The 21,288-nt window shown below is 44.1% G+C and overlaps 1 protein-coding gene across 2 annotated transcripts in view; it reads right to left on the bottom strand.

The window, feature by feature from the left end:
- The window catches only part of USP22 (ubiquitin specific peptidase 22), a 109,629-nt gene that overhangs the window by 75,996 nt on the left and 12,345 nt on the right, over positions 1-21,288 (bottom strand). For both annotated transcript variants that reach the window (XM_056866367.1, XM_056866368.1), the window contains exon 2: positions 6,562-6,694. In XM_056866367.1, the coding sequence (XP_056722345.1) occupies positions 6,562-6,694 (133 nt within the window). The remainder of the gene's footprint in view (positions 1-6,561; positions 6,695-21,288) is intronic.

Genomic DNA, 21,288 nt, shown 5'->3' with positions numbered 1-21,288 from the left:
GGTAGAGGAAGTCGGCATATAAAAAGCAGCTCTTCTTCTTTTAAGATTCCTGCTCCCCTGAGCTGGATGGCCCAGGCTTGCCCAATCTTGTCACATCTCAGAAGCTGCTTGTTCCTGTCCACCTGCATCGTAACATGCACCTGAGAAGGGAGCAACTGAGGTGCTCACCAAGATAGCTGTTTCGTTGCCTCTGTTGCTTGCTCGCTTCAGGAGGGAAGAATCTGCCTTTTGAACAACTCTGTTTTTTTTGTGGGGGGGGAATCAGAGATGCATGGGGGGCGCTGGGACCACGGGCTATGCCAGGGCTACGAATCTGCCCCCTGCCCCTCCGCCAGTTGCCTGTTCCTACCACGAAGACGTCATTTTGCAGCATGCGTGGAGCTGTTCCTGCTAAAGTTACATCTTTTGGCATCGAGAGCGCCAGTTTCTGCACATCTCCATGGAGACCAATGTTAGCTCGGCAAAAGTCACTCAGTCCTTCAAAATAATGTCTGTTCATTTTGAGATCTGCATGCACTTAACCTGTTTTTCATGATCCGGTGGCTCTCCTCGGACACAGTTCAGATTCAGATTTTATTTATTAATATGGCAAAGCCATTAAAATATTCATATCGATTACAAGGTAGAATTAAAAGATACAGAATCTAAAACTATAGGATATATAATTCTTAAATAGATAAACAAATTAGCTAAAAACCTCAGATTTAAATAACATTCTCCATTTTAGGTTAGATGGCCAAGCCCCCGCTTTATCTGACGAGTCTTGTATATTGCAGCACAGAATTTAGCTACTTGTTTCATCATCTGGGCTGACCCTTCCCATAGGAGATTCCTCAACCTGCCTTCCTCAGAGCTGTCCTTTGTTAGATTAGGGAGAGGGGAAATTAGCCTAAGTCTTGCTTCCTCATAAAAAGAGCATCTGAAGAAAACGTGCGCAATCGACTCGGCTTCACCCGACTTACAGGGACACTCCCATTTTGATCCAGATAACCTTTTGAATCTGGCTTCTAGAACCGCTGAAGGTAGGGCAGGACTTCTGGCTAATGAAAAAGCCCTTCTTTGTTTGTTTCCAGGAATGACAGGTATTCTGCTGACACTAACACATATCTGTTGCTGATTGGGGCCAAAAACGCCACCTCAGACACGGTTAACAGCCCTGGGTATGGCTGTGAGATGAAAACATTTGGACCCTTCAGAGCAAAAAACAAAAAATATATGGCCTTCTCCCCTCTCCTCCCCAAACAGGGTTTTTTAGAATAGGAATAATGCTGGTGTAGATCCTGGACTTGAACCATTTCGGAGATTTGCTGTTTAAGGTATTTATGTTTGACACTATGACATAACCGTGTCATTTTCAGCCCACCTCTTTTCCTAGGAGAGCAGAACTGACAGCATAAATGAGGTGCTCACATTTTTATCCTTGTCACAACCTCACAGGGCAGGGCAGACATAATGACCTTTTCAAGCCTACTTTAGGAGCTTCACAGATGACTAAGGATGTGAAGTAAGTTTTCCCCACGTGCAAATCCAGTACTCTATTGCTACAGCGAGCCTCGCAGCACAAGTCAATGTAATTTTTGTGTGTGTAAACACTGGATCTTCGTTGCGCACCAGTTTCCCAAAAAAGGTCCCGCACTAATGATCTGCGCGCACATACTGCCAACCAATACGGGTGTCTCTGCTCCCTTCTCCCTTCACGTACTCCGATTCAATTGGCCACTTTCTGCTTAATCACAAACCACTATATGTGAGCCAGCAAGCTAGTTTACTCTTGCTCTCCAAACCAGGACTGCAAACCAGTTCCAGACTGGAGCTTTCATTCCTAGTTTCGGAACATGCAATGGTGAGGTGTGTAAGCCTGTGACTTCCACAACTGGAGTCACGTGCAAGCTGACCCTATGGCTTTGTTTTTTAAAGCAATTTCTTTCCCGAATATAGCTAAAATAAGTGACTAACCATCATGGCAGTGTTGTGAGACATATACTTAACAGACAATAAAAGCCAACACTTACTGTGTCTGCTCACCCTTTCCTGCAACTAATAAAACCCTCTATAGCTGATACTTAATCACCCAACTCCAGACCTTTCACTATGGATTCGCTATGTCAGCCCCGCCATTTTTCTTACAACTGGAAATATTACAACACTGATTTTTCAAGAAAACATACAAAGTTTATAGAGTCAGATCAGTGGTCCATCTAACCCAGGGGTGTCAAACTCAATTGTTTCAAGAGCCGGATATGACATAAATGCCACTTGGTGGGGCCAGGCCATGCCTTGCCAGCCCAAATCGAAAGTGTGTGTGTGGGGGGGCCTCGGCTGGAGCTCTCAAGGAGCCGAATCTGGCCCTCAGACCTTATGTTTGACACCCCTGATCTAACCTGTTATGTACTGTCTACGGTTCTGACAACACTATTGCAGTACAACCAGTCTACTCTGAATAGCAGTGTTTCTCTCGGGTGACAGGCAGAGGTCTTTCACAGTCCTGTTACCAACTGGACTGTTAGCTGGAGAAACCAGGGACTGAATTTAAGGCCTTCTACAAACCAAGCATACGCTCTGTCACTGAGCTATATAGCCTTGGTTAATCTGGGCACAATGTCTCCCATCTGTGTCTAGAATAGACCATGATTCACTGCTGGTAAAGAAAACATTCAGAAAGTGCATTGAATCATGAAGATCTGGATACACACTGGAGCCAAGCTCCATCCCTTTCCCCATACAAGAAGTTGCATAGCTTAGCTGTCTGTGTCCATGTCAAGCAGCACCCTTATTTACTGGCTCTGAAACCCATTTTTCAGCCAACCCACCCCCAGTACAGCTCATAATATTAATAAAACGAAACGTTCCATTCTGAAAGTATAAAAGGTAAAGGTCCTCTGTGCAAGCACCGGGTCATTCCTGACCCATGGGGTGACATCACATCCCAACGTTTACTAGGCAGACTGTGTTTATGGGGTGGTTTGCCAGTGCCTTCCCCAGTCATCTTCCCTTTACCCCCAGCAAGCTGGGTACTCATTTGACCGACCTTGGAAGGATGGAAGGCTGAGTCAACCTTGAGCCGGCTACCTGAAACCAACTTCTGTCGGGATCGAACTCAGGTCATGAGCAGAGTTTGGACTGCAGTACTGCAGCTTACCACTCTGCGCCACGGGGCTCTTATTCTGAAAGTAAGAACCCTTTTATTCTGAAAGTAAGAACCCTTTTAATTGAAACACTGAAACAATTCTAATAAACGGATATGCCAGAAAAGATATGAGTGGGGGGCAAGAACAGGTGGGGGGGGGACCTAGAATTTAAAGATCCTGAAATTTAAAAAAACAAAAATTCAGACACAAAATATACAATAAAAGAGAAAGGAAGCAGAAGGGGGCAAGTCTGAGCCGCACCAGGTGCAGCTGCATGATAGCGTTGTTGCCTGCCTCCTGCTCTCTCATCCCCTTTAAGCGTTACTATTCTCTGCCTTACATCCTGATTACAACAATCCTACACAAAATAGCAGCAACAACAACACAAAGTACTGAAAGGAAGTCTGCGTTAATTATTTCTAGGCAACCCTAAACTATTTCTTGTAAGGAGAAGAGATGGTTTTTATATGCCGACTTTCTCTACCACTTAAGGGAGAATCAAACCAGCTTACGATCACCTTCCCCTCCCCACGACAGACACCCTGTGAGATGGGTGGGACTGAAAGAACTGTGACTAGCCCAAGGTCACCCAGCTGGCTTTGTGTGTAGGAGTGGGAGAAACAAATCCAGTTCACCAGATTAGCCTCCGCTGCTCATGTGGAGGAGCGGGGAATCAAACCTGGTTCTCCAGATCAGAGTCCACCGCTCCACACCACCACGCTTAACTGCTACACCACGCTGGCTGTTTTAAGCTGCTTATTCAGTGGGTTCCCATCTTCAGCCCTCTACGTTCCTTACCAATATTATTAATAATGTTTTTGAAGGGTAGTCTGAGGAACCCAGGAGTTTCTCAGAAGCTCATTGGAGGTTTCTCAGTGGGAAGATCACAAAGGGCGGGCAAGCACCCTTGAAAGACAACTCATCGTCACTATAAAGCCCAGTAGTGTGAAGCCATTGGTAAGTGTCACGTGTGTTGTAGGTAAGGCACTCAATTCAGAGGGCAACATCCGAGCCCCAAAGGCCTGGCCAGCACATGGGCTAGGGTGTACGGAGGAGCAAGAAGAAGAAGGAAGAGGAAGGAGGTGGAAGAAGAGGAGGTGGAAGAAGAGGAAGAAGAGTTGGTTTTTATATGCCAACTTTCTCTACCACTTAAGGGAGAATCAAACCAGCTTACAATCACCTTCCCTTCCTCTCCCCACTGCAGACACCCTGTGAGGTAGGTGAGGCTGAGAGAGCTCTAAGAGAGCTGTGACTAGGCCAAGGTCACCCAGCTGGCTTCGTGTGTAGGAGTGGGGAAATGAATCCACTTCACCAGATTAGCATCCACCGCTCATGTGGAGGAGTGGGGGAATCAAACCCTGTTCTCCAGATCAGAGTTCACTGCTCCGAACCACCGCTCTTAACCACTACACCAGGCTGGATCTATATAGATCACTCTCCCAAAACACTGCACAGAGTTCTCTGAAAGCAGAAAGTTTGACAAACGGTGCATTGTAAAATACAGAATGCAAGCACAAAAGCACAGGTAAGGTGTCAGATCTATGTGCAATAAAGGTCTACAGATAGACAATGAAACAACTTGGTTGAAACTTGGTTGAAGACCCATTATGTCTTCTCAAGATGTATTTCAAGAGTAAAAGGGAATATATGTAATTTTTTCCAAAAAAGAAGAAGAAAGGGCATTGGCATATACATTGATAAGAGAAGATGACATACTGCTTGCTGAATCCTATCAGGCTGAGCATCTGACAAGTCTGGGAAGGTGAGGTGGTAGTTGCAAAGTTTACAACGAATAAAGTAAATACACGACAGTCAAAATCCATTCATTTTGAAACTCAAAACAGCGACAAGGAGGTTCTACAGCCAATGTCTAGCGTGTATAGAAGTATGAAAAAAAACAAAAATTCATGCATGCACTCATGTGGGACTATTCAGTCCTAAGTGAGCAATCACAGCTCTGTCTTCCTCCTTTCTCATGAAAAAGGGTTTGAGTATTTAAAGAGGGAAAGGAGGTCTTCTAGGATAAGACGCCACTTGCCATTTGGATTTAGGTGCAAAGTTGCTTTGTTTGTTTTGCTGTCAAGTCACAGCTGATTTATGGTGACCCCGTAGGGTTTCCAAGGCAAGAAACGTTCAAGGTGGTTTGCCATTGCCTGCCTCTGCCTCACAACCCTGGTATTCCTCAGAGGTCTCCCATCCAAATACTAGCCAGGGTCAGGGGTGAGAGTGTGTGACTGGCCCAAGGTCACCCAGCAAGCTTCCATGGCGTGAACCTGGGGATTTGAACCTGGGTTTCCCAGGTCCTAGTCCAAAACGCCACTCAAGATTCGGTGGGACTAAAGTACTTGCTAGTTTTGTCAAAATAATCAGAAGCAAGTTTTCCAAGTGTCAGCCTGAGGGACATGACCATCTTGCATGATTTGGAACATAAGAACATCAGAAAAGCCCTGCTGGATCAGATCAAGGTCCATCAAGTCTAGCAGTCTGTTCACATCATGGTCAACCAGGTGCCTCTACGAAGCCCACAAGCAAGACCACTGAAGCAGCATTATCCTGCCTGTATTCCACAGCACCTAATAGGCATGATCCTCTGATACTAAGAGATAATAAGTATGCATTGTGACTAGTATCCATTTTGACTAGTGGCCATGGATAGCCCTCTCCTCCATGAACAAGTCCACTTCCCTCTTAAAAGCCTTCCAAGTTGGCAGCCATCGCCACGTCCTAGGGCAGGGAGTTCCACGATTTAACTATGTGTTTCTAAGGGGGCTCTGCCACACAATAAATCAGACAACAGAACTCCAAGAGGGACTAGTGACCCCTCTTAGCCCCAGTAGGAAACTGCCAGTCATGTCCTCCTCTAACCTGAGAAGGGGCAACCTGTGTGTGTGTTAAGTGCCGTCAATTTGCTTCCCACTCATGGCGACCCTATGAATCAATGTCCTCCAAAACGTCCTACTGTTAACAGCCTTGCTCAGCTCTTGCAAATTGAGGGCCGTGGCTTCCTTTATAGAGTCCATCCATCTCCTGCTGGGTCTTCCTCTTTTCCTGCTGCCTTCAACTTTTCCTAGCATGATTGTCTTTTCCAGTGACTCTTGTCTTCTCATAATGTGACCAAAGTACGACAGCCTCAGTTTAGTCCTTTTAGCTTCTAGGGTCAGTTCAGGCTTGATTTGATCTATAACCCACTGTTTTGTTTTTGTTTTTTTGGCTGTCCACGGTATCCGTAACACCTAGCCCCCATGAATCTATGCAACAATTACAGGGGAGCTGCGAAGTTACTAGGGGGGGAAATGAGACAAATGCAAGAAATGTTGTCTATGACCCAAACAAACTAGCTGTATGGGCTCATCTGATCTAAACGTCAAACTTTCCGTGTCACAGAGACCAGACCTTGGTAAACAAGCCGCATTACTGTAGGAAGACAGCTTACCTAAGTTGTGTCGCTTTGCCTTCGCGTGCTCGTGAATGTGCTTCTTTGTAAAACAGCCAAAAAAGACACAGTACAGGCAAGAATGAAGTCTGTTCAGATGGGCACCACACATGTGACAGATACACGACTTTGCCTGCAACGTAAAGGAGAGACGTTGGTTACAATCAACCAATACTGTCAGGTTACAGTCTTGCATGGGGGGGGGGGGACTCATCTCATTTCTGCCTTAAAGGTGAGCCACACTGAAAGCTTCGGTCGAGTTTCCTACTCAACCCTGCATCGTTGTCCCCAATGCAACCCATTTCCAAACTCGATGTTCTTCCAATGCAACTTTTTTTTGTAGTACCTGAATAAACCCAAATAATTTACAACTACACTATTATATTACAATAATTTATAGCCCCAGGTAGATCACTGTTTTGTTGTCCACCCAAACATACGGCCAATCTGAAGGAGGTTCTCTCAAGTCATTTTGTGTGCACAAAAGCATGACACACAGTATTATATGGTTGCCAACCTTCAGGTACTAGCTGAAGATCTCCTGCTATTACAACTGATCTCCAGCTGATAGAAATTAGTTCCCCTGGAGAAAATGGCCACTTTGGTAATTGGAATCTATGGCATTGAAGTCCCTCCCCACCCCAAACCACACCCTTTTAGGCTCAGCCCCCAAATTTTCCCAACCCGGATTTGGCAACCCTACAGTAGTAAGAAGAAATCCTTTTTCTGCTTCGCCCATTTAACCAGGAAAGTGAAATAAATATGCTCCAACTTTAAAGGCCACAAGTCCAAGTCCACAGGCTCTCTGACTTCCACCCAAATGCCAAGTTCATTTGATCAATAAACCATCTGGGAAACCCTTGATCTTGTTTTAATCCAAGCCTTGAGTAAACAAATACGAATTTGGATATAAAGGCTAAAAGGACCTCCAGACAACTAGTAAAATAAAACAAATTAACCTAGAATTTTACAACCCTGTAATACCAGGAAGACATGCAATGGAACAATTTCCATGGCAAATAAGACTTTTGACTTAGAAACAGAACAGAGCGATCATTTTATGTCCACACATTCATTTCAATATTCTGCTATTGTAACTGTCTGTGGACTAAATAACGAAACTAACAAGGGAAAGCTTAAAGTTTGCTTTGAATGTTTGAGGGTGATCAACAATGGACTATATATACAATATGGCTTCGTTTTTCCCCTATTGGAGACAGAACCTGGAAATTCCTGCATGAAAAACAGGTAATTTGCCCATTTATGTCCTACATCAAAACACCCTGGTTGGGGCAAAACAGGTCCAAAGTTCATTACTGGCTGTAATTGGAAAACGATCCCTTCACTACGATTTGGAAAACTGCTGAAATGGATAAAGTCATAAAGATCGTCATCATACAAACCGTTTGCTTAATTTCTTAGAACAAAGTTCTAAACTTAACTTTAGAACAAAGTGGACTCCTTCCATTCTTAAGAAGAAGAATTGGTTTTTATATGTCAACTTCCTCTACCACTTAAGGAAGAATCAAACTGGCTTACAATCACCTTCCCTTCTCCACAACAGACACCCTGGGAGGTAGGTGGGTCTGAGAGGGCTCTAAGAGATCTGCGACTAGCCCAAGGTCACCCAGCTGGCTTCATGTGGAGGAGCGGGGAAATCAACCCGGTTCTCTAGATTAGAGTCCAACGCTCATGTGGAAAAGTGGGGAATCAAACCCGGTTCTCCAGATTAGAGTCCACCCCTCCAAACCACCGCTCTTAACGGCTACATCACGCTGGTTTAAGTATGAAAGGCTGGATAATGTAAGTATGAAAGGCTGGAAAGACCCACACACACATACACACCATTTGATAATTTTTAAAAGCCCGTAACTCCAGTTTACGCTGAATGATAGCAACGCATGTTCTCCCCCCCACACTAGTAAAATGTCAGTAATAATGGATCTACAGCAATGAACAAGTAGTGACTGATTGTGCACAGAAGCACATGCATATACCCCATGAAGACTGTTATCAATGAAGACCAAGTTACCTAATGCCAGGGGGAAGAGCGATTTTTCTCATGATTGCAACTGTCCAAATACAGGGTTTTTTTGGGGGAGGGGGATTCCCCATGATTGAACAGCTGCCATTTACTTCCACAAGAAAAAGGAAAGGGCCACATTTGGGGATATCACTAGAGGGAAGGTTAAATCCACCCTCTCTCTTGAGACCTCAATGTCCAGGATCCATCAGGACTAACCTATCCTGTGTTATACCTCAGATCATAGGCCGTTTACCCAGATATGGCGAAAGGAGCCTGCAAGAACTGAACCCACCACTAATCACCGATCTTTTCCCTGAATTCCATTTCTTGATGAGATGCTACACAGTGAAAGAACACTGGAAACTGGATGTATTAATATGCCAGTTATCTTTTATTCCACTGAAAAGCCTCAGGCCAAACTTCCTCTTCCATTTGGCAGGATTCTATGAAAGCCAGATGTTAGCAATTTAACACTTTACTCTGGGCTGAACACTTGGATTTTAGAAACTTATGGGGGGCATTAAGGATAGGCATGAGGCTTCCCACCACTTACAAGTTTAGGTGATTCATACTCAGATTTGACTTGTGCATCTCACACAAATCAAGTTTCCAAAGGGACACAAAAATCTAGTTAACAGATGCACCTGGAAGCCTAAGAAAACATCTGCTTTAAAGATTTTTAAACATGAAAAAACCCTGATAATTTATACACGTGTTGAAAATCTCACGACAAACTGATGGGTAATTGTGGTTTTGGGGATGGCACAAAATAGATTGTGAGCAGCTTCTATGATGGTCAGCGTCGATGTGACAACAGCTATAACTACTGGCGATTTAGTTCCTTGGTCAGTTGTAGAAGCTTCTTATCCAACTGAAGATGATACAAGGAGTTAGCAGAAAAAGAGGAGAATCATGTTTGTTAAAGGCAGTCACAAAAAGTGACATACAAAAGCATCTGTATGTTCTTTTCTTAAAATTGTGACCTACCAAAAACCTCAGGTAGGCCAGGAAGAAACCACTCAGAAGGGAGACAACAAGAAAGCACCTTGTGAATCATTAGTTGGGCCTACCAACATTCAGCATTGCAATGCACAGAAGTTTGAAGGAAGACTTCAGTTTGGGGGGTGGGGTGAGCAAGTATTGACTACCAGTACTTCAAAAGTAGGGAGAATATCTAGCAACTCTGAGAAGTCAGAATGGGCTAAATAAGATTCGCAGTAATCCTTCTGGTAAAGCTTCACTGCCCTGCATGGCTCTTTTCCCATCCCCAGGAAGAGCAGAAACGAAGGTATGTAAAATGCAAATTGGTTCTCTGGTTCCAGTGTGCACCACCAGAAGGATCCAGCATTCATCTCAGCAGGATGAACTGCCAACACAGTGAACTCTGTAGAGAAGGTAGTGAAAATAGATCAGTGGTCCTATGCCCTCTCTGAAGAGCAGCTACATTTGCAAGATTAGAAACTCTCTCTAAAGTGGTCCCCATTCCTTAGTTCAGCTATTGCTAAAACTGTACTAAAATATAAGAACACAAAGGCACACAAAAGAAACTCCAAGTCCAAGGCTATGCTCCTTACACTATTTATAAAAACCCAACAGTCTAATATATAGCCACAGAGGGGGTATAATAAGGACATGTGGGAAATGAGTTATTTGAAATGCTTTTTTTTCATCAACACAAATGCACCAGATTTACCTCAGAGGAAAAATCCGTCATCTTTAGCACAGGTTCAAATTTCACAATTAGCTCTCATGGGTAGGAACATTACTCCAGCGCACTGGGAACTACGAACACATTGTTTTAAAGGTTCAATAAAACTAACTCCTCTAGGAATGGGTGAAGAACCCCTGACATTGCATGAATATACGTTTAACTAATGGCTAGGTAGCTGCGTCCCTGGGAACCCACAGAGGAACTTCTCTCTTCAACAGATGAGAGAAAGATAGGAAATGGTTTCAAATTCCAAGTGCCTCTCCTTTCAGAGCATTGCTTAAGGAATATATACAACACACATGCATTTTATATTATATACACATAAAACTCTTTTTCAGCGTGGTGATTTTATCAGTTTCCTGCAATGCACCACTGCAGTGGCCAATTCCACACGAGAACAAGATGACTGCCAATGCCGCAGTAGAGTGTTCTAGGATAGAGTATAAAAATCTATTGCTTTACCTCATCATTCCCCTGTGTCAGCAAATCGTGAAAATGTTTTTAAACATCCTATTAGGTAATGCATTGATCTAATCTTCAGAGACGCATGACTTGAGAAGTAACGCAGTTGGCAAGCCAAGCAGCCGTGCCTACCTGACGCTGCGCGGAGCGTTTTATTCCGCGCTGCCCACGAGGCTGAGATGATATTTGTAAGGCAAGATGACACACCAAAATCTTTAATCTTAATAGGGATGGCGGGGGTCGGGGGAAGAAAAAGAAAAAAAGGTATACTCTTTGGGAAGTCTTTTTTGATGGAAATAATCCAAGCCGTATTAATAGAAAAAGAGAAAGTTATGGGAAATGTAGATCAATGCTTCAGCAACAGGGAGGGACTGTGGCTCAGTGGTAGAGAATCTGCTTGGCATGCAGAAGGTCCCAGGTTCAATCCCTGGCATCTCCAGTTAAAGGAACCAGGCAAATAGGTGATGTGAAAGACCTCTGCTTGAGACCCTGGAGAGCTGCTGCTGCTCTGAATAGACAATACTGACTTTGATGGACCAAGGGTCTCATTCAGTAGAAGGCAGCTTCATGTGTTCATGAGTTCAACCCATGGGATCTTTAGACAGTGACTTTTTTTAAAGGACTCTAAGACAGGGTTGTTACGAGGACCGGATATGACATAAATGTCACTTGGTCAGGCCAGGCCAGGCCTCGCCAGCCCAGATCGAGAGTGAGGGTGGTGGTGGCTGGCTCGGCTGGCTCGTGGGCCGCATAAGAGCTCTCAAGGGGCCAGATCCAGCCTATGGGCCTTATGTTTGACACCCCTGCTCTAAGCCATTCATAGACAACACGGACTTAATCACAACTTACTCCAGTTCTGACAGGAAGGAAAAGACAGCTATAATACAGATGATCCACAAAATGATTTCTACAACAAGGAAAAAATTAGAGGGAGGGATGTCAACGCCTTCCCTCTAAGCTTGTGCCAAGTTGGTTGTTGGCTTACTAGTATGCAGAGGAAGCAGCCTCCTGATTTCCTATTCCTTAATATGTCACATGAAACTACCCAACTCTTCCAGCGTGCACTTGGGAGCTCAGGACACCTCTTCTGTAACTATTACCAGGCGGAATAGCCAGATGTTGGAGCTCAGCGTAACAGTAACTTTTGGAGGTGCCCAAGCTGGAGACCTTTGAGTTCGGAGTTCACTGATGACTGTCCCCTCCCCCCGGAGGAACACAGAAGGCAGAGTGCTTCACCTTTTGGAGAGAAACCCGCAATCCTAGAAGTATGTCTCCAAGAAGCCTCAGAAGCAAGTGCACAATTTAGCAGGCTTCTGGGATAGAATTTGTGTAGGCCGCCTTGAGAACTTTTTCAAATTTTAAAGACAAATAAGAATTTAAATAAATAAATCTGTCGCTGGACTGCACCCTCTCCAAGATGAGCTCCTAGGCTCAAGCATTAATAAGAACCATGTACAGAGGAGCCCAACGGGCAGTGCAACCACATTACTCCTGCAACATTAACAAGCGGTAACAAGTTTAATAAAACTGATTGAATGATCATTGCATTTAGGTCCACTTTCAGACTTTATGCCCACATTTGCAGTTGCACGGTAAAACAATGGCTGTAAGTGGGTGCTAGAAGGTCAAACACTGCAATCCCAGGTAGGTCTACCCAGAATCTTACTGAGATCTAATAGGGGCTTACACTCAGGAAAGTGTTCTTAGGATAGCACTGAAAACGTACTAACTGCAGAGCCCCTTAAGCAGAATATAAAAAATTATTTCCTGATACAATCTGATCAAGGTTTACATTGCGTAGTGGAAAGCGCCGTCAAGTCATACCTGACTTACAGCGACCCTGTAGGGTTTTTCCAAGGCAAGAGACATTCGGAGGTGGTTTACCATTGCCTGCCTCCACCTGGGCTGAGAGAGTTCAGAGAGAACAGGGTCACCCAGCAGGCTTCATGTGGAGGATGGTTTACCAGATTAGAGTCTGCCGCTCTTAACCACTACACCACGCTGGCTCTCAAGGTTGACATTAAGAATCAAGCAGCAAGAATTTGTAAATACTCCCTGACTAACAGAATTTGCTAGTCATTTTCGGCCTGGTTATTAGAACTCTGCCAGCACCAAAAGGATACAAAGATAACAGCAATGGTTCAGATGAAGCAGGACCCAGAGAAGAAAAAGAAGCAGCAAGGTATTCTTCCACAGAAAGTCTCAACAATTAGGAGCCTAGATGAGATGAACATTAACTAGTAAGAGTCCCTGGGCAGCAACACAATTCAGAGTGGAAGAACAGGACCATATACAGAGAGAGCAACTGCTTACTTCATAGAGGCATTTTACTATCAGCCCTACACAGTTTTAGGTACATTTTCCTTCTAAAGTAAGTGTTCAGTCAAAACAATGAGCTAGCCAAAGGAAAACCATTCCCACTATCTAGAACTGAGATAAGACATGGCATTTCTGCTAATTTACAGGACAGAACAAACTCTTATACAAAGCTGCCTGCTCCCCAGAAAAATTCAAACAGTGGCAAAATGTTTAAAATATTTGCCTAAACATTTTGCCACTGTTTGAATATATATGTATTGAATTTTCCTATGAAGCAGGCAGTGTGTGTGTGTGTGTGTGTGTATGTAAATATAATATTTTACACATCCCACTGCTATTATTTCTACATTTTTATTTATTTTATTTATTTATTAGACTTATAACCCACCCTCCCCAGCTCAGGGCGGGTAACATCATTTTAAAAATACAAATATAAATATACAGTAAAATCCATAATAAAACCATCAATAAAATTCTAAAAAACCTAACATGGTGGCGCACATGTCTAAAAGCTGTAGGGAACTGTACAGGTGGCAACACTTTGCTATTTGTTGTTCCCACTAAAGGGGAAAGGGGGGGGAGGCCAGTAGATGGTATAAATAATATGAGCAAATATAGGTGGCTGTCCTCAATTGTAGGCCTGGTAGAAAAGCTCTGTCTTGCAGGCCCTGTGGAAAACTTTCAGATCCCACAGGGCCCTGATGTTACTTCTACTAGGCTGATTACATAATGCCACCCCCAGAAATTAGTAGATTATAGTGTTTGGTTTCATTTATGGACACGGTGCATTAAATGACAAAGCACCGCTTAACACAAAACAAAACTATAAGACTCCTCAAAAGCCAGCTGGGCTTACTAGGAAGATCTCTCAGCAAGACGTGTGTTTTACGCAGCAATAAGACTTTTAATCTCTACGTTCCCAAAGGGCAAAACAACAAAGGTTTTGAAGCCAAAAACCCTCCAGCCCAACAAATGAGCCAAAAACACGCATTACTTTCTTCCCCATATGCTAATCTGAAAGGGAGAGATTTCTGAAAAGGAATGGGTTTGGATTTCACTTTTACCGCTTTCCAGTGCATAGCGTCCACACGCGGTTCACTGATCCGGGTGATATTTTTAAATAATATTTATCTTGTACCCATTCCAGTGGGTATAACCCATCCAGGATTTCAACCCAGCCCACATTCAGTAGTCTTTAAGGATCAGCAGCTGGAGGACACCGGGCCAAATCAACAGACACCACCACCACCACCTATTGTCAATCCCCTGGCAACGAATTCCATCACCTTCATCCCCTGTTCAGAACTCACCAGCATACATGTGAAGCAGGATCTTTCTACCATGAGCTAAAAAGCAAGCAGTGACTTTTAATATGCAAGAGCCAGAGTGGTGTAGTGGTTAAGAGCGGTGGTTTGGAGCGGTGGACTCTGATCTGGAGAACAGGGTTTGATTCCCCATTCCTCCACGTGAGCGGCAGAGGTGAACTGGATTTGTTTTCCCACTCCTCCACACGAAGCCAGCTGGGTGACCTTGGGCAAGTCACAGCTCTGTTAGAACTCTCCCAGCTCCGCCTACCTCACAAGGTGTCTGTTGTGGGGAGGGGAAGGGAAGGTGACCGTAATTTGATTCTGCAGTTTGATTCTGCCTTAAGTGGTAGAGAAAGTCGGCATATAAAAACCAACTCTTCTTCTTCTTCTTGGCAGGTGGACTGCATAGCCCTTACCTTCAACAGCCAACTTTGCAAATATTGAGAAGGCAGAAAAATAATCAATAACACGCTTTTAAAATTCGGATTAGCGATGCTTCTAGATATGGGCAAATTCTGCAGCATTAACTCCCCAAAGAAAAGAATGACATGGAAGAAACACTGGGATAAAAGAAAGGCCTGGGTAACACAATTATACTATAAACGAACAGTATTGCACAGATAATTCTATAAAATACTATAAGCTTGTAAAGTATGAGCCTTAATTAAGTCCTCTCTCTATATATAGTCAAGTCGTACTGCCTACATCCATACTACAAAGGCACCAGCTATTTTAACCACAAAGAAAATGGGGGGAGGGGAATCAATATATGATGCCCTTGCTGTCTCATATTTTCTCCCCGAATAACAGCATTTCAGAAATATTCTGGGAGGGAGAGCCCATTTGTACCTAGGAGGCTACTCAAATTCATCTCAAGGCAGCTAACTGTAAGGCCTTACACCACCCTAAGCTCATCCGTAGCCAGAAAGGACAGTCTCTCTTGGTCGCTCAGTTCAGCAAGAAATCCCAATCATAACATTTTATAGGTATCAATTCCCCTGCATATTCCTCCTTCGCATCAATATTCTGCTCTGGCCATAGACTGAATATTCATCCCTTGATTTACCAGTTCCAAGACTTTTTGTAGGCTCTAGGCCTTACACTGAAATTACTGCCTATGGAATATTTGCACCAACAGATCTTTTTAAACCACGTTTTAACTTCTGATGTTTACAATACTCTTTGGAAATTCAGGACTCCTCCGAAATACCAAATAGGAGAAAATACAATAGAAGACATAATAATAGAAATGGGGGTTGGGGGAAAATGTATTTGAATGCAGATGCCTATCAAGAATACTGTAAGGAAGGTACTGCTGAAAGAAAAGACAAGTCTTAGGATATTTTAAAAAAACAAAAGGATGAGATGGATTATATGTTTACCGACCAACATTTATTTATTTGCTTTTGTCAAGTATTTACAACCAGATTCTGTGTATTCTATCAGCCTGGAAACCATCATTCTTTTAAAAATCAATTTTTATCGATAAAACTATTCTCCTTTCTGAGTTATAACGTAATCCTGACAGCTTTGCGTCAGAGGAAAGATGACGGCACAGTTCAGCTCAAGTATGGCTCATCGAAGTGATTCCGGGAGCACAGAAGCCACAAGAGTGACAGCATGACCTGTCCCAGGGGGACTGCCATGTGGCACACAACCAACACTGCTGGCTTGATCTATATTTCACTGCTCCACACAAGGCAGAAAGCTCCCGTGCCGGCTAGTGCCAAAGCATGGCTGCGCACCAAATATCCTCACCAGGCAGACGTTCTACTCACAGTCAGTGCCAGACTGCAAAATGTGTAGCGAGTCTCAGGCAGTCCACTTCTACAAGACTTCACTAGGGCAGAAGGGGCATCCAGCAGCTGCTGCTTCCACACCAGAATTCAACACATGAATTCAAGAAGGATATCCCACCACTATCATTAAATAGTAATTGCTGATGTCCAGAATGGTGGTGAGGAGGAGAGTTGGTTTTTATATGCCAACTTTCTCTACCACTTCAGGAAGAATCAAACCGGCTAACAATCACCTTCCCCTCCCCACCACAGACACCCTGTGAGGTAGGTGGGGCTGAGAGAGCTCTAAGAGAACTGTGATTAGCCCAGGTCACCCAGCTGGCTTCATGTGTAGGAGTGGGGAAACAAATCCAGTTCACCAGATTCACCTCTGCCGCTCATGGGGAGGAGTGGGGAATCAAAACCAGTTCTCCAGATCAGAGTCATCGCTCCAAACCACTGCTCTTAACCACTACACCACGCTGGCTCTCATGAAGAGGACTATGGCAAGAATAAAAACACTCACAAAGAACTGGCACCATTTTCTAGCTGAGTCCAAAGCAACAACAAGTTTCATATGCATTCTGTATGAAAACTGTCTACATGGAATCCATAGAACATAAGTCAAAGCTGAGGAGGGACCATCATTCTTTCTAAGACAGAATTTCCACCGCTTATTGCTAGGCAAGTTTTTGACATGCACTTGGGCACTTAAGAACTAAAGTAGGAAGCCACCAGGAGTCGAACAGCGCAATCCTATGCAGACTTACTCCCATCTAAGAACACTGAAATGAATGGGCTTAGATTAGAGTAACTCTCTTTAGGATTGCACTGTAAGAGCTGTGAACTGGAAGCCCCCCTGCAAATGCTTTGCCACTTCGGTGAACTCCCCAAGAGACAGAGACAAAAACCAATCCATCTATCATGCTCCTTCTAGCCCTATGTCCACATCATGGTGCAGTGGTTAAGAGGTGCGGACTGTGATCTGGAGAACCGGGTTTGATTCCTCACTCACTCCACATGAGCGGCGGATTCTAATCTGGTGAACTGGGTTTGTTTCCCCATTCCTCCACATGAAGCCTGCTGGGTGACCTTGGGCTGAACACAACACATGAAGCTGCCTTATACTGAATCGACCCTTGGTCCATCAGGCTGAGGTCTTTCTCATCACCTACTCCCTTTAACTGGAGATGCCGGGGATTGAACCTGGGACCTTCTGCATGCCAAGCAGATGCTCTACCACTGAACCATAGCCCCTCCCTAGTCACACTTCTCTCAAAACTCTCTCCTCCCAAGGAATCTGCTGTGGGGAGGGGAAGGCAAGGCAATGGTATGACACTCTGCAACTCCTTAAAGGTAGAAAAAAGCGGGGTATAAAAACCGATTATTATTATTATTCTTTCAAAAAAGATACACTATGAGGCAAGCATACGGGTAATCCAATTATTTTGATGGCCAATAGTGTCTCTTACCCACTCCCCATTCTCATGTGGCCACCAGAACAATGAAATGAGGGAAGGAAATTACCCATTTGTTTCCCCTGCATTCTATTTACTATGGTTGCTGAGAAGTGGGGGCAGGATGGTTTGGATGCTGCAGAAAAGCTATTACATGCTTACAACAACAACCAGTGGCTTGGGAAAGGATTGCAGTAATGGCTTTAATACATTAGGTTAGGAAGCAATGCATGTTTAAAGCCAAACATAGCAACCAACACTCATGAAAAATGCATGGACGGCCAATACAGCGAGAACGATGGCCCAATATTACTGCTATTCCTCAATTTTGGGATAAACCGGCAACACTGAAACGAATGCGCCTGGCTGAATAACCACCTACATGCTCCGGCAGGCCCAGGAGATACTTTTAGCTGTCATGAAAGGTAAACAACTCCCTTTCAACAATATACCTCTTCTGCAGTGTTCGAGAATTAGACAAAAAACCAACCATGATTCACGTCTTTGTTGTACTGAATTTGCTTCCTGTGTGCATTACTATGCACACACTCCTAATTCGCTACTCCCCTCCACAGCTTTATGTCCTCAAGGTACATTTTATATAGCCTCGAATATTGAGGGTTTAGGTTTTCAGTATTTTGCAAGCAGCCTGTGGATTTAAAGCAATTTCCCATATTGCTGTCAGTGGGCAGACTTACATGTGGGTGCTCTTATATAATAAATATCATATGATCCCCTTCAAGCATAGTAAGGAATGTAAGTACAACTTCAGGCTTCTTAAAAAATTATGTACTGGACTCCAGTGGGATAAGCTAGACATTCTGCCTGTCTCTTGACGCTATTCCAGACTCTGTGTTGCAAGCTATAAGAACATAAGAAAGACCATGCTGGATCAGACCAAGGCCCTTCTGGTCCAGCAGTCCGTTCACACAGTGGTCAACCAGGTGCCTCTAGGAAGCCCACAAACAAGTCAACTGCAGCAGCATTATCCTGCCTGTGTTCCAAAGCACCTAATATAATAGGCATGCTCATCTGATCCTGAAGAGAGTAGGTATGCATCATGACTAGTATCCATTTTTACTAGTAGCCATGAATAATCCTCTCCTCCATGAACATGTCCACTCCCCTCTTAAAGCCTTCCAAGTTAGCAGGCATCACCACACCCTGGGGCAGGGAGTTCCACAATTTAACTATGCACTGTGTGAAGATAGATAGACAGACAGACAGACAGATGTTCATTCTGCAGTACAAAACTGTAAGTCACAGAACTCTGAAAAAGTGATTTGAAAGTCAACAGAATTCAAAGCACCCCTCCCAGACAGAATGAACATGTTTCAGGGTCCACTGCAAACTGGAAGATGGAGAGATTATATAAGGCTTGCCCGATGCAGTACCCGAGAGAAAAGGGAATAAAACCAAGTTCAGCCCAAAAGAGAGAGCTTGATGGATTGGGGGGGTGGGGAGATGAGCACACAGAGACACATTTAAAAGTCTGTGATAAAAGATCAATGTTTTCCTGTACTACAAGTAGCAACAAAAAGTACATGAAAGTCCAATTTAGGATAAATTATTAGTAACTACTTCAAGAACTGGCCGATGTAACAGGTTGCCTAGCAATCTCCTCCAGTGAAGATATTTTAAGCAGTAACTAGGTAAATACTGGGGGTGAAATAGGAATGTTGCAATACCAAGGAAAGAATCAGGGAGCCCTGGAGAGCTATCGAAGTTACAAGGATAGTCTTCATTTTTCAAGATTCTCCTTTTATTCTAGAAGCTATCTCATCAACACAATATTAGGCTACTTCACGTTTACAGAACTGAGCACACACAATTATGATCAAGTTAAAAGCAGCGCCATCCTGCGGATATTCATGAAGAATAGACTTTTTTTATTAGCAAAAATGCTTCAAACCTCTAACACAGAGATGGGGAACCTTTTTTCCGCCAAGGGCCATTTGGATATTTATAACATCATTCGCGGGCCATACAAAATTATCAACTTAAAAATTAGCCCACCAACACCCAAACAGGCAGCTGCCCCAGATGACCCCCCACCCCCGCACAGGCAATCAGGCAGGCATCCAACCGGTGGCGCACTTGCCCACCTGGTGGCACAGAATGGTCTGTTGCACCAGCCAGGAATAGCCATCCAGCCACACGCCGGAGTTGCATGGTTGGGGCTGGATTCTACAGCCGGCTCCTGCTACCTCTGCCTTCAGGGATGAAATGAGGACACACTGGCTAAGAACTCCCCCCCCCCCGCCACACACATTCTGGTCCTGCCCCCTTTAACCCCTCTATTGTCGCCACTTCCGCCCCCAGCCCTCATAGTACAGTGGGAATACGTTTCTCCACAGCCAGGGTGGGAAAGGGTTAACACAGATTCTTGGGCGGTCCTAGCAGCTCTGTAGCTAATGACTCTTCTGCAAGGGGGGAGAACGTTCATTTTCTGGGCAAAACAAACTCACATCTGCCTTGAATAGAGGCTATTCCTGTCCGCAGGAGGGGGCGGATCACCAGTCTTAGATCCTTCTGAGCTAGAGATCTGCCAGGAGCCACAAAGGGCCAGACCAAATGATTTCGCAGGCCTTATACGGCCCCCGGGCCTGACGTTCCCCACCCCTACTCTAACAGGTAATGCAGATTTGCCACCGAACTGGCAAAGACCTAGAAAAATTTCTTTCCAAATACTGCAGCCAATAGCTTAGCTCCATACAGTAGGGCTCACACTTGTATCTTAATATTGCAAGAGGAAGAACTTTAAGCATCCGGTGCAGCATTCAAGCACTACAACATATTAGATATGAATTACGATACGACAGTTGTTCTGTTGCGCAGATAGTCTGAGCTAATGAACGCACGAAGGGAAAAGGCAGATGGAACCTCTGGCCCGCAAGGAAATGCTCACGGGTGCAACATCTAATCTTCCGAAGCTTCTACAACAAAAATAATATCTGATACATTGTTTGTATATTCCTAATTATGTAGCATTAAAGTACCACAGGAAGTCCGATATGTATCATTTAAAGTGCTTAAAATATATACGACGGAAGCCAAACATCTTCCTGGCATCCCATGGTTGCAGTTGAAGGAATCGAAATTTCAGTCTGGGGAACACCAGAAGTCCTGAGATGGATGTCTTTCAAGACTCTGCTTCCCAGTCTCTACATATCCATCTCATTTCTGGGAAACATTTCCCAAAAACTGAACTGATATCACTGATATGCAAAAGGAGCCAGAACAGAGCATCATGTTAATTTCAGACTCCATTAAACACAAGCAAGGCACCCGGAGGGGGGGGGGTTGATATCCATGAAGTGAGACCTGAAAGAATATTGATTAATAAAGTTCACATTTATCCACACAATATTCCATATGCACCCAAGAAGTAAAAGTGGAGCTGCCCTTTAATGGGAGAGGATATTTAAGACTTAGTACGGCACACAGCTAACTGCCTGATGAGCAGGGACATATTACTCCAATCTCCTCTCAAACTTCCGGAAGCAAGACCATTCATCAGAATTATAGTACATTTTCTTGCACACCGGAACAGATTTTTTAAAAAATGCCTAGGCTAAGGCACAAATGTGCTATTGGAATCAATGAATCACAGCCATCCGGTAGCCTCAGTTTTTCAGCTGTACATCTGCATGCCACATGGCCAGTG

Source organism: Euleptes europaea, chromosome 21 (assembly GCF_029931775.1).
Source record: "Euleptes europaea isolate rEulEur1 chromosome 21, rEulEur1.hap1, whole genome shotgun sequence".
Lineage (NCBI taxonomy): Eukaryota > Metazoa > Chordata > Lepidosauria > Squamata > Sphaerodactylidae > Euleptes > Euleptes europaea.
This window is presented reverse-complemented; position numbering and strand designations above follow the sequence as displayed.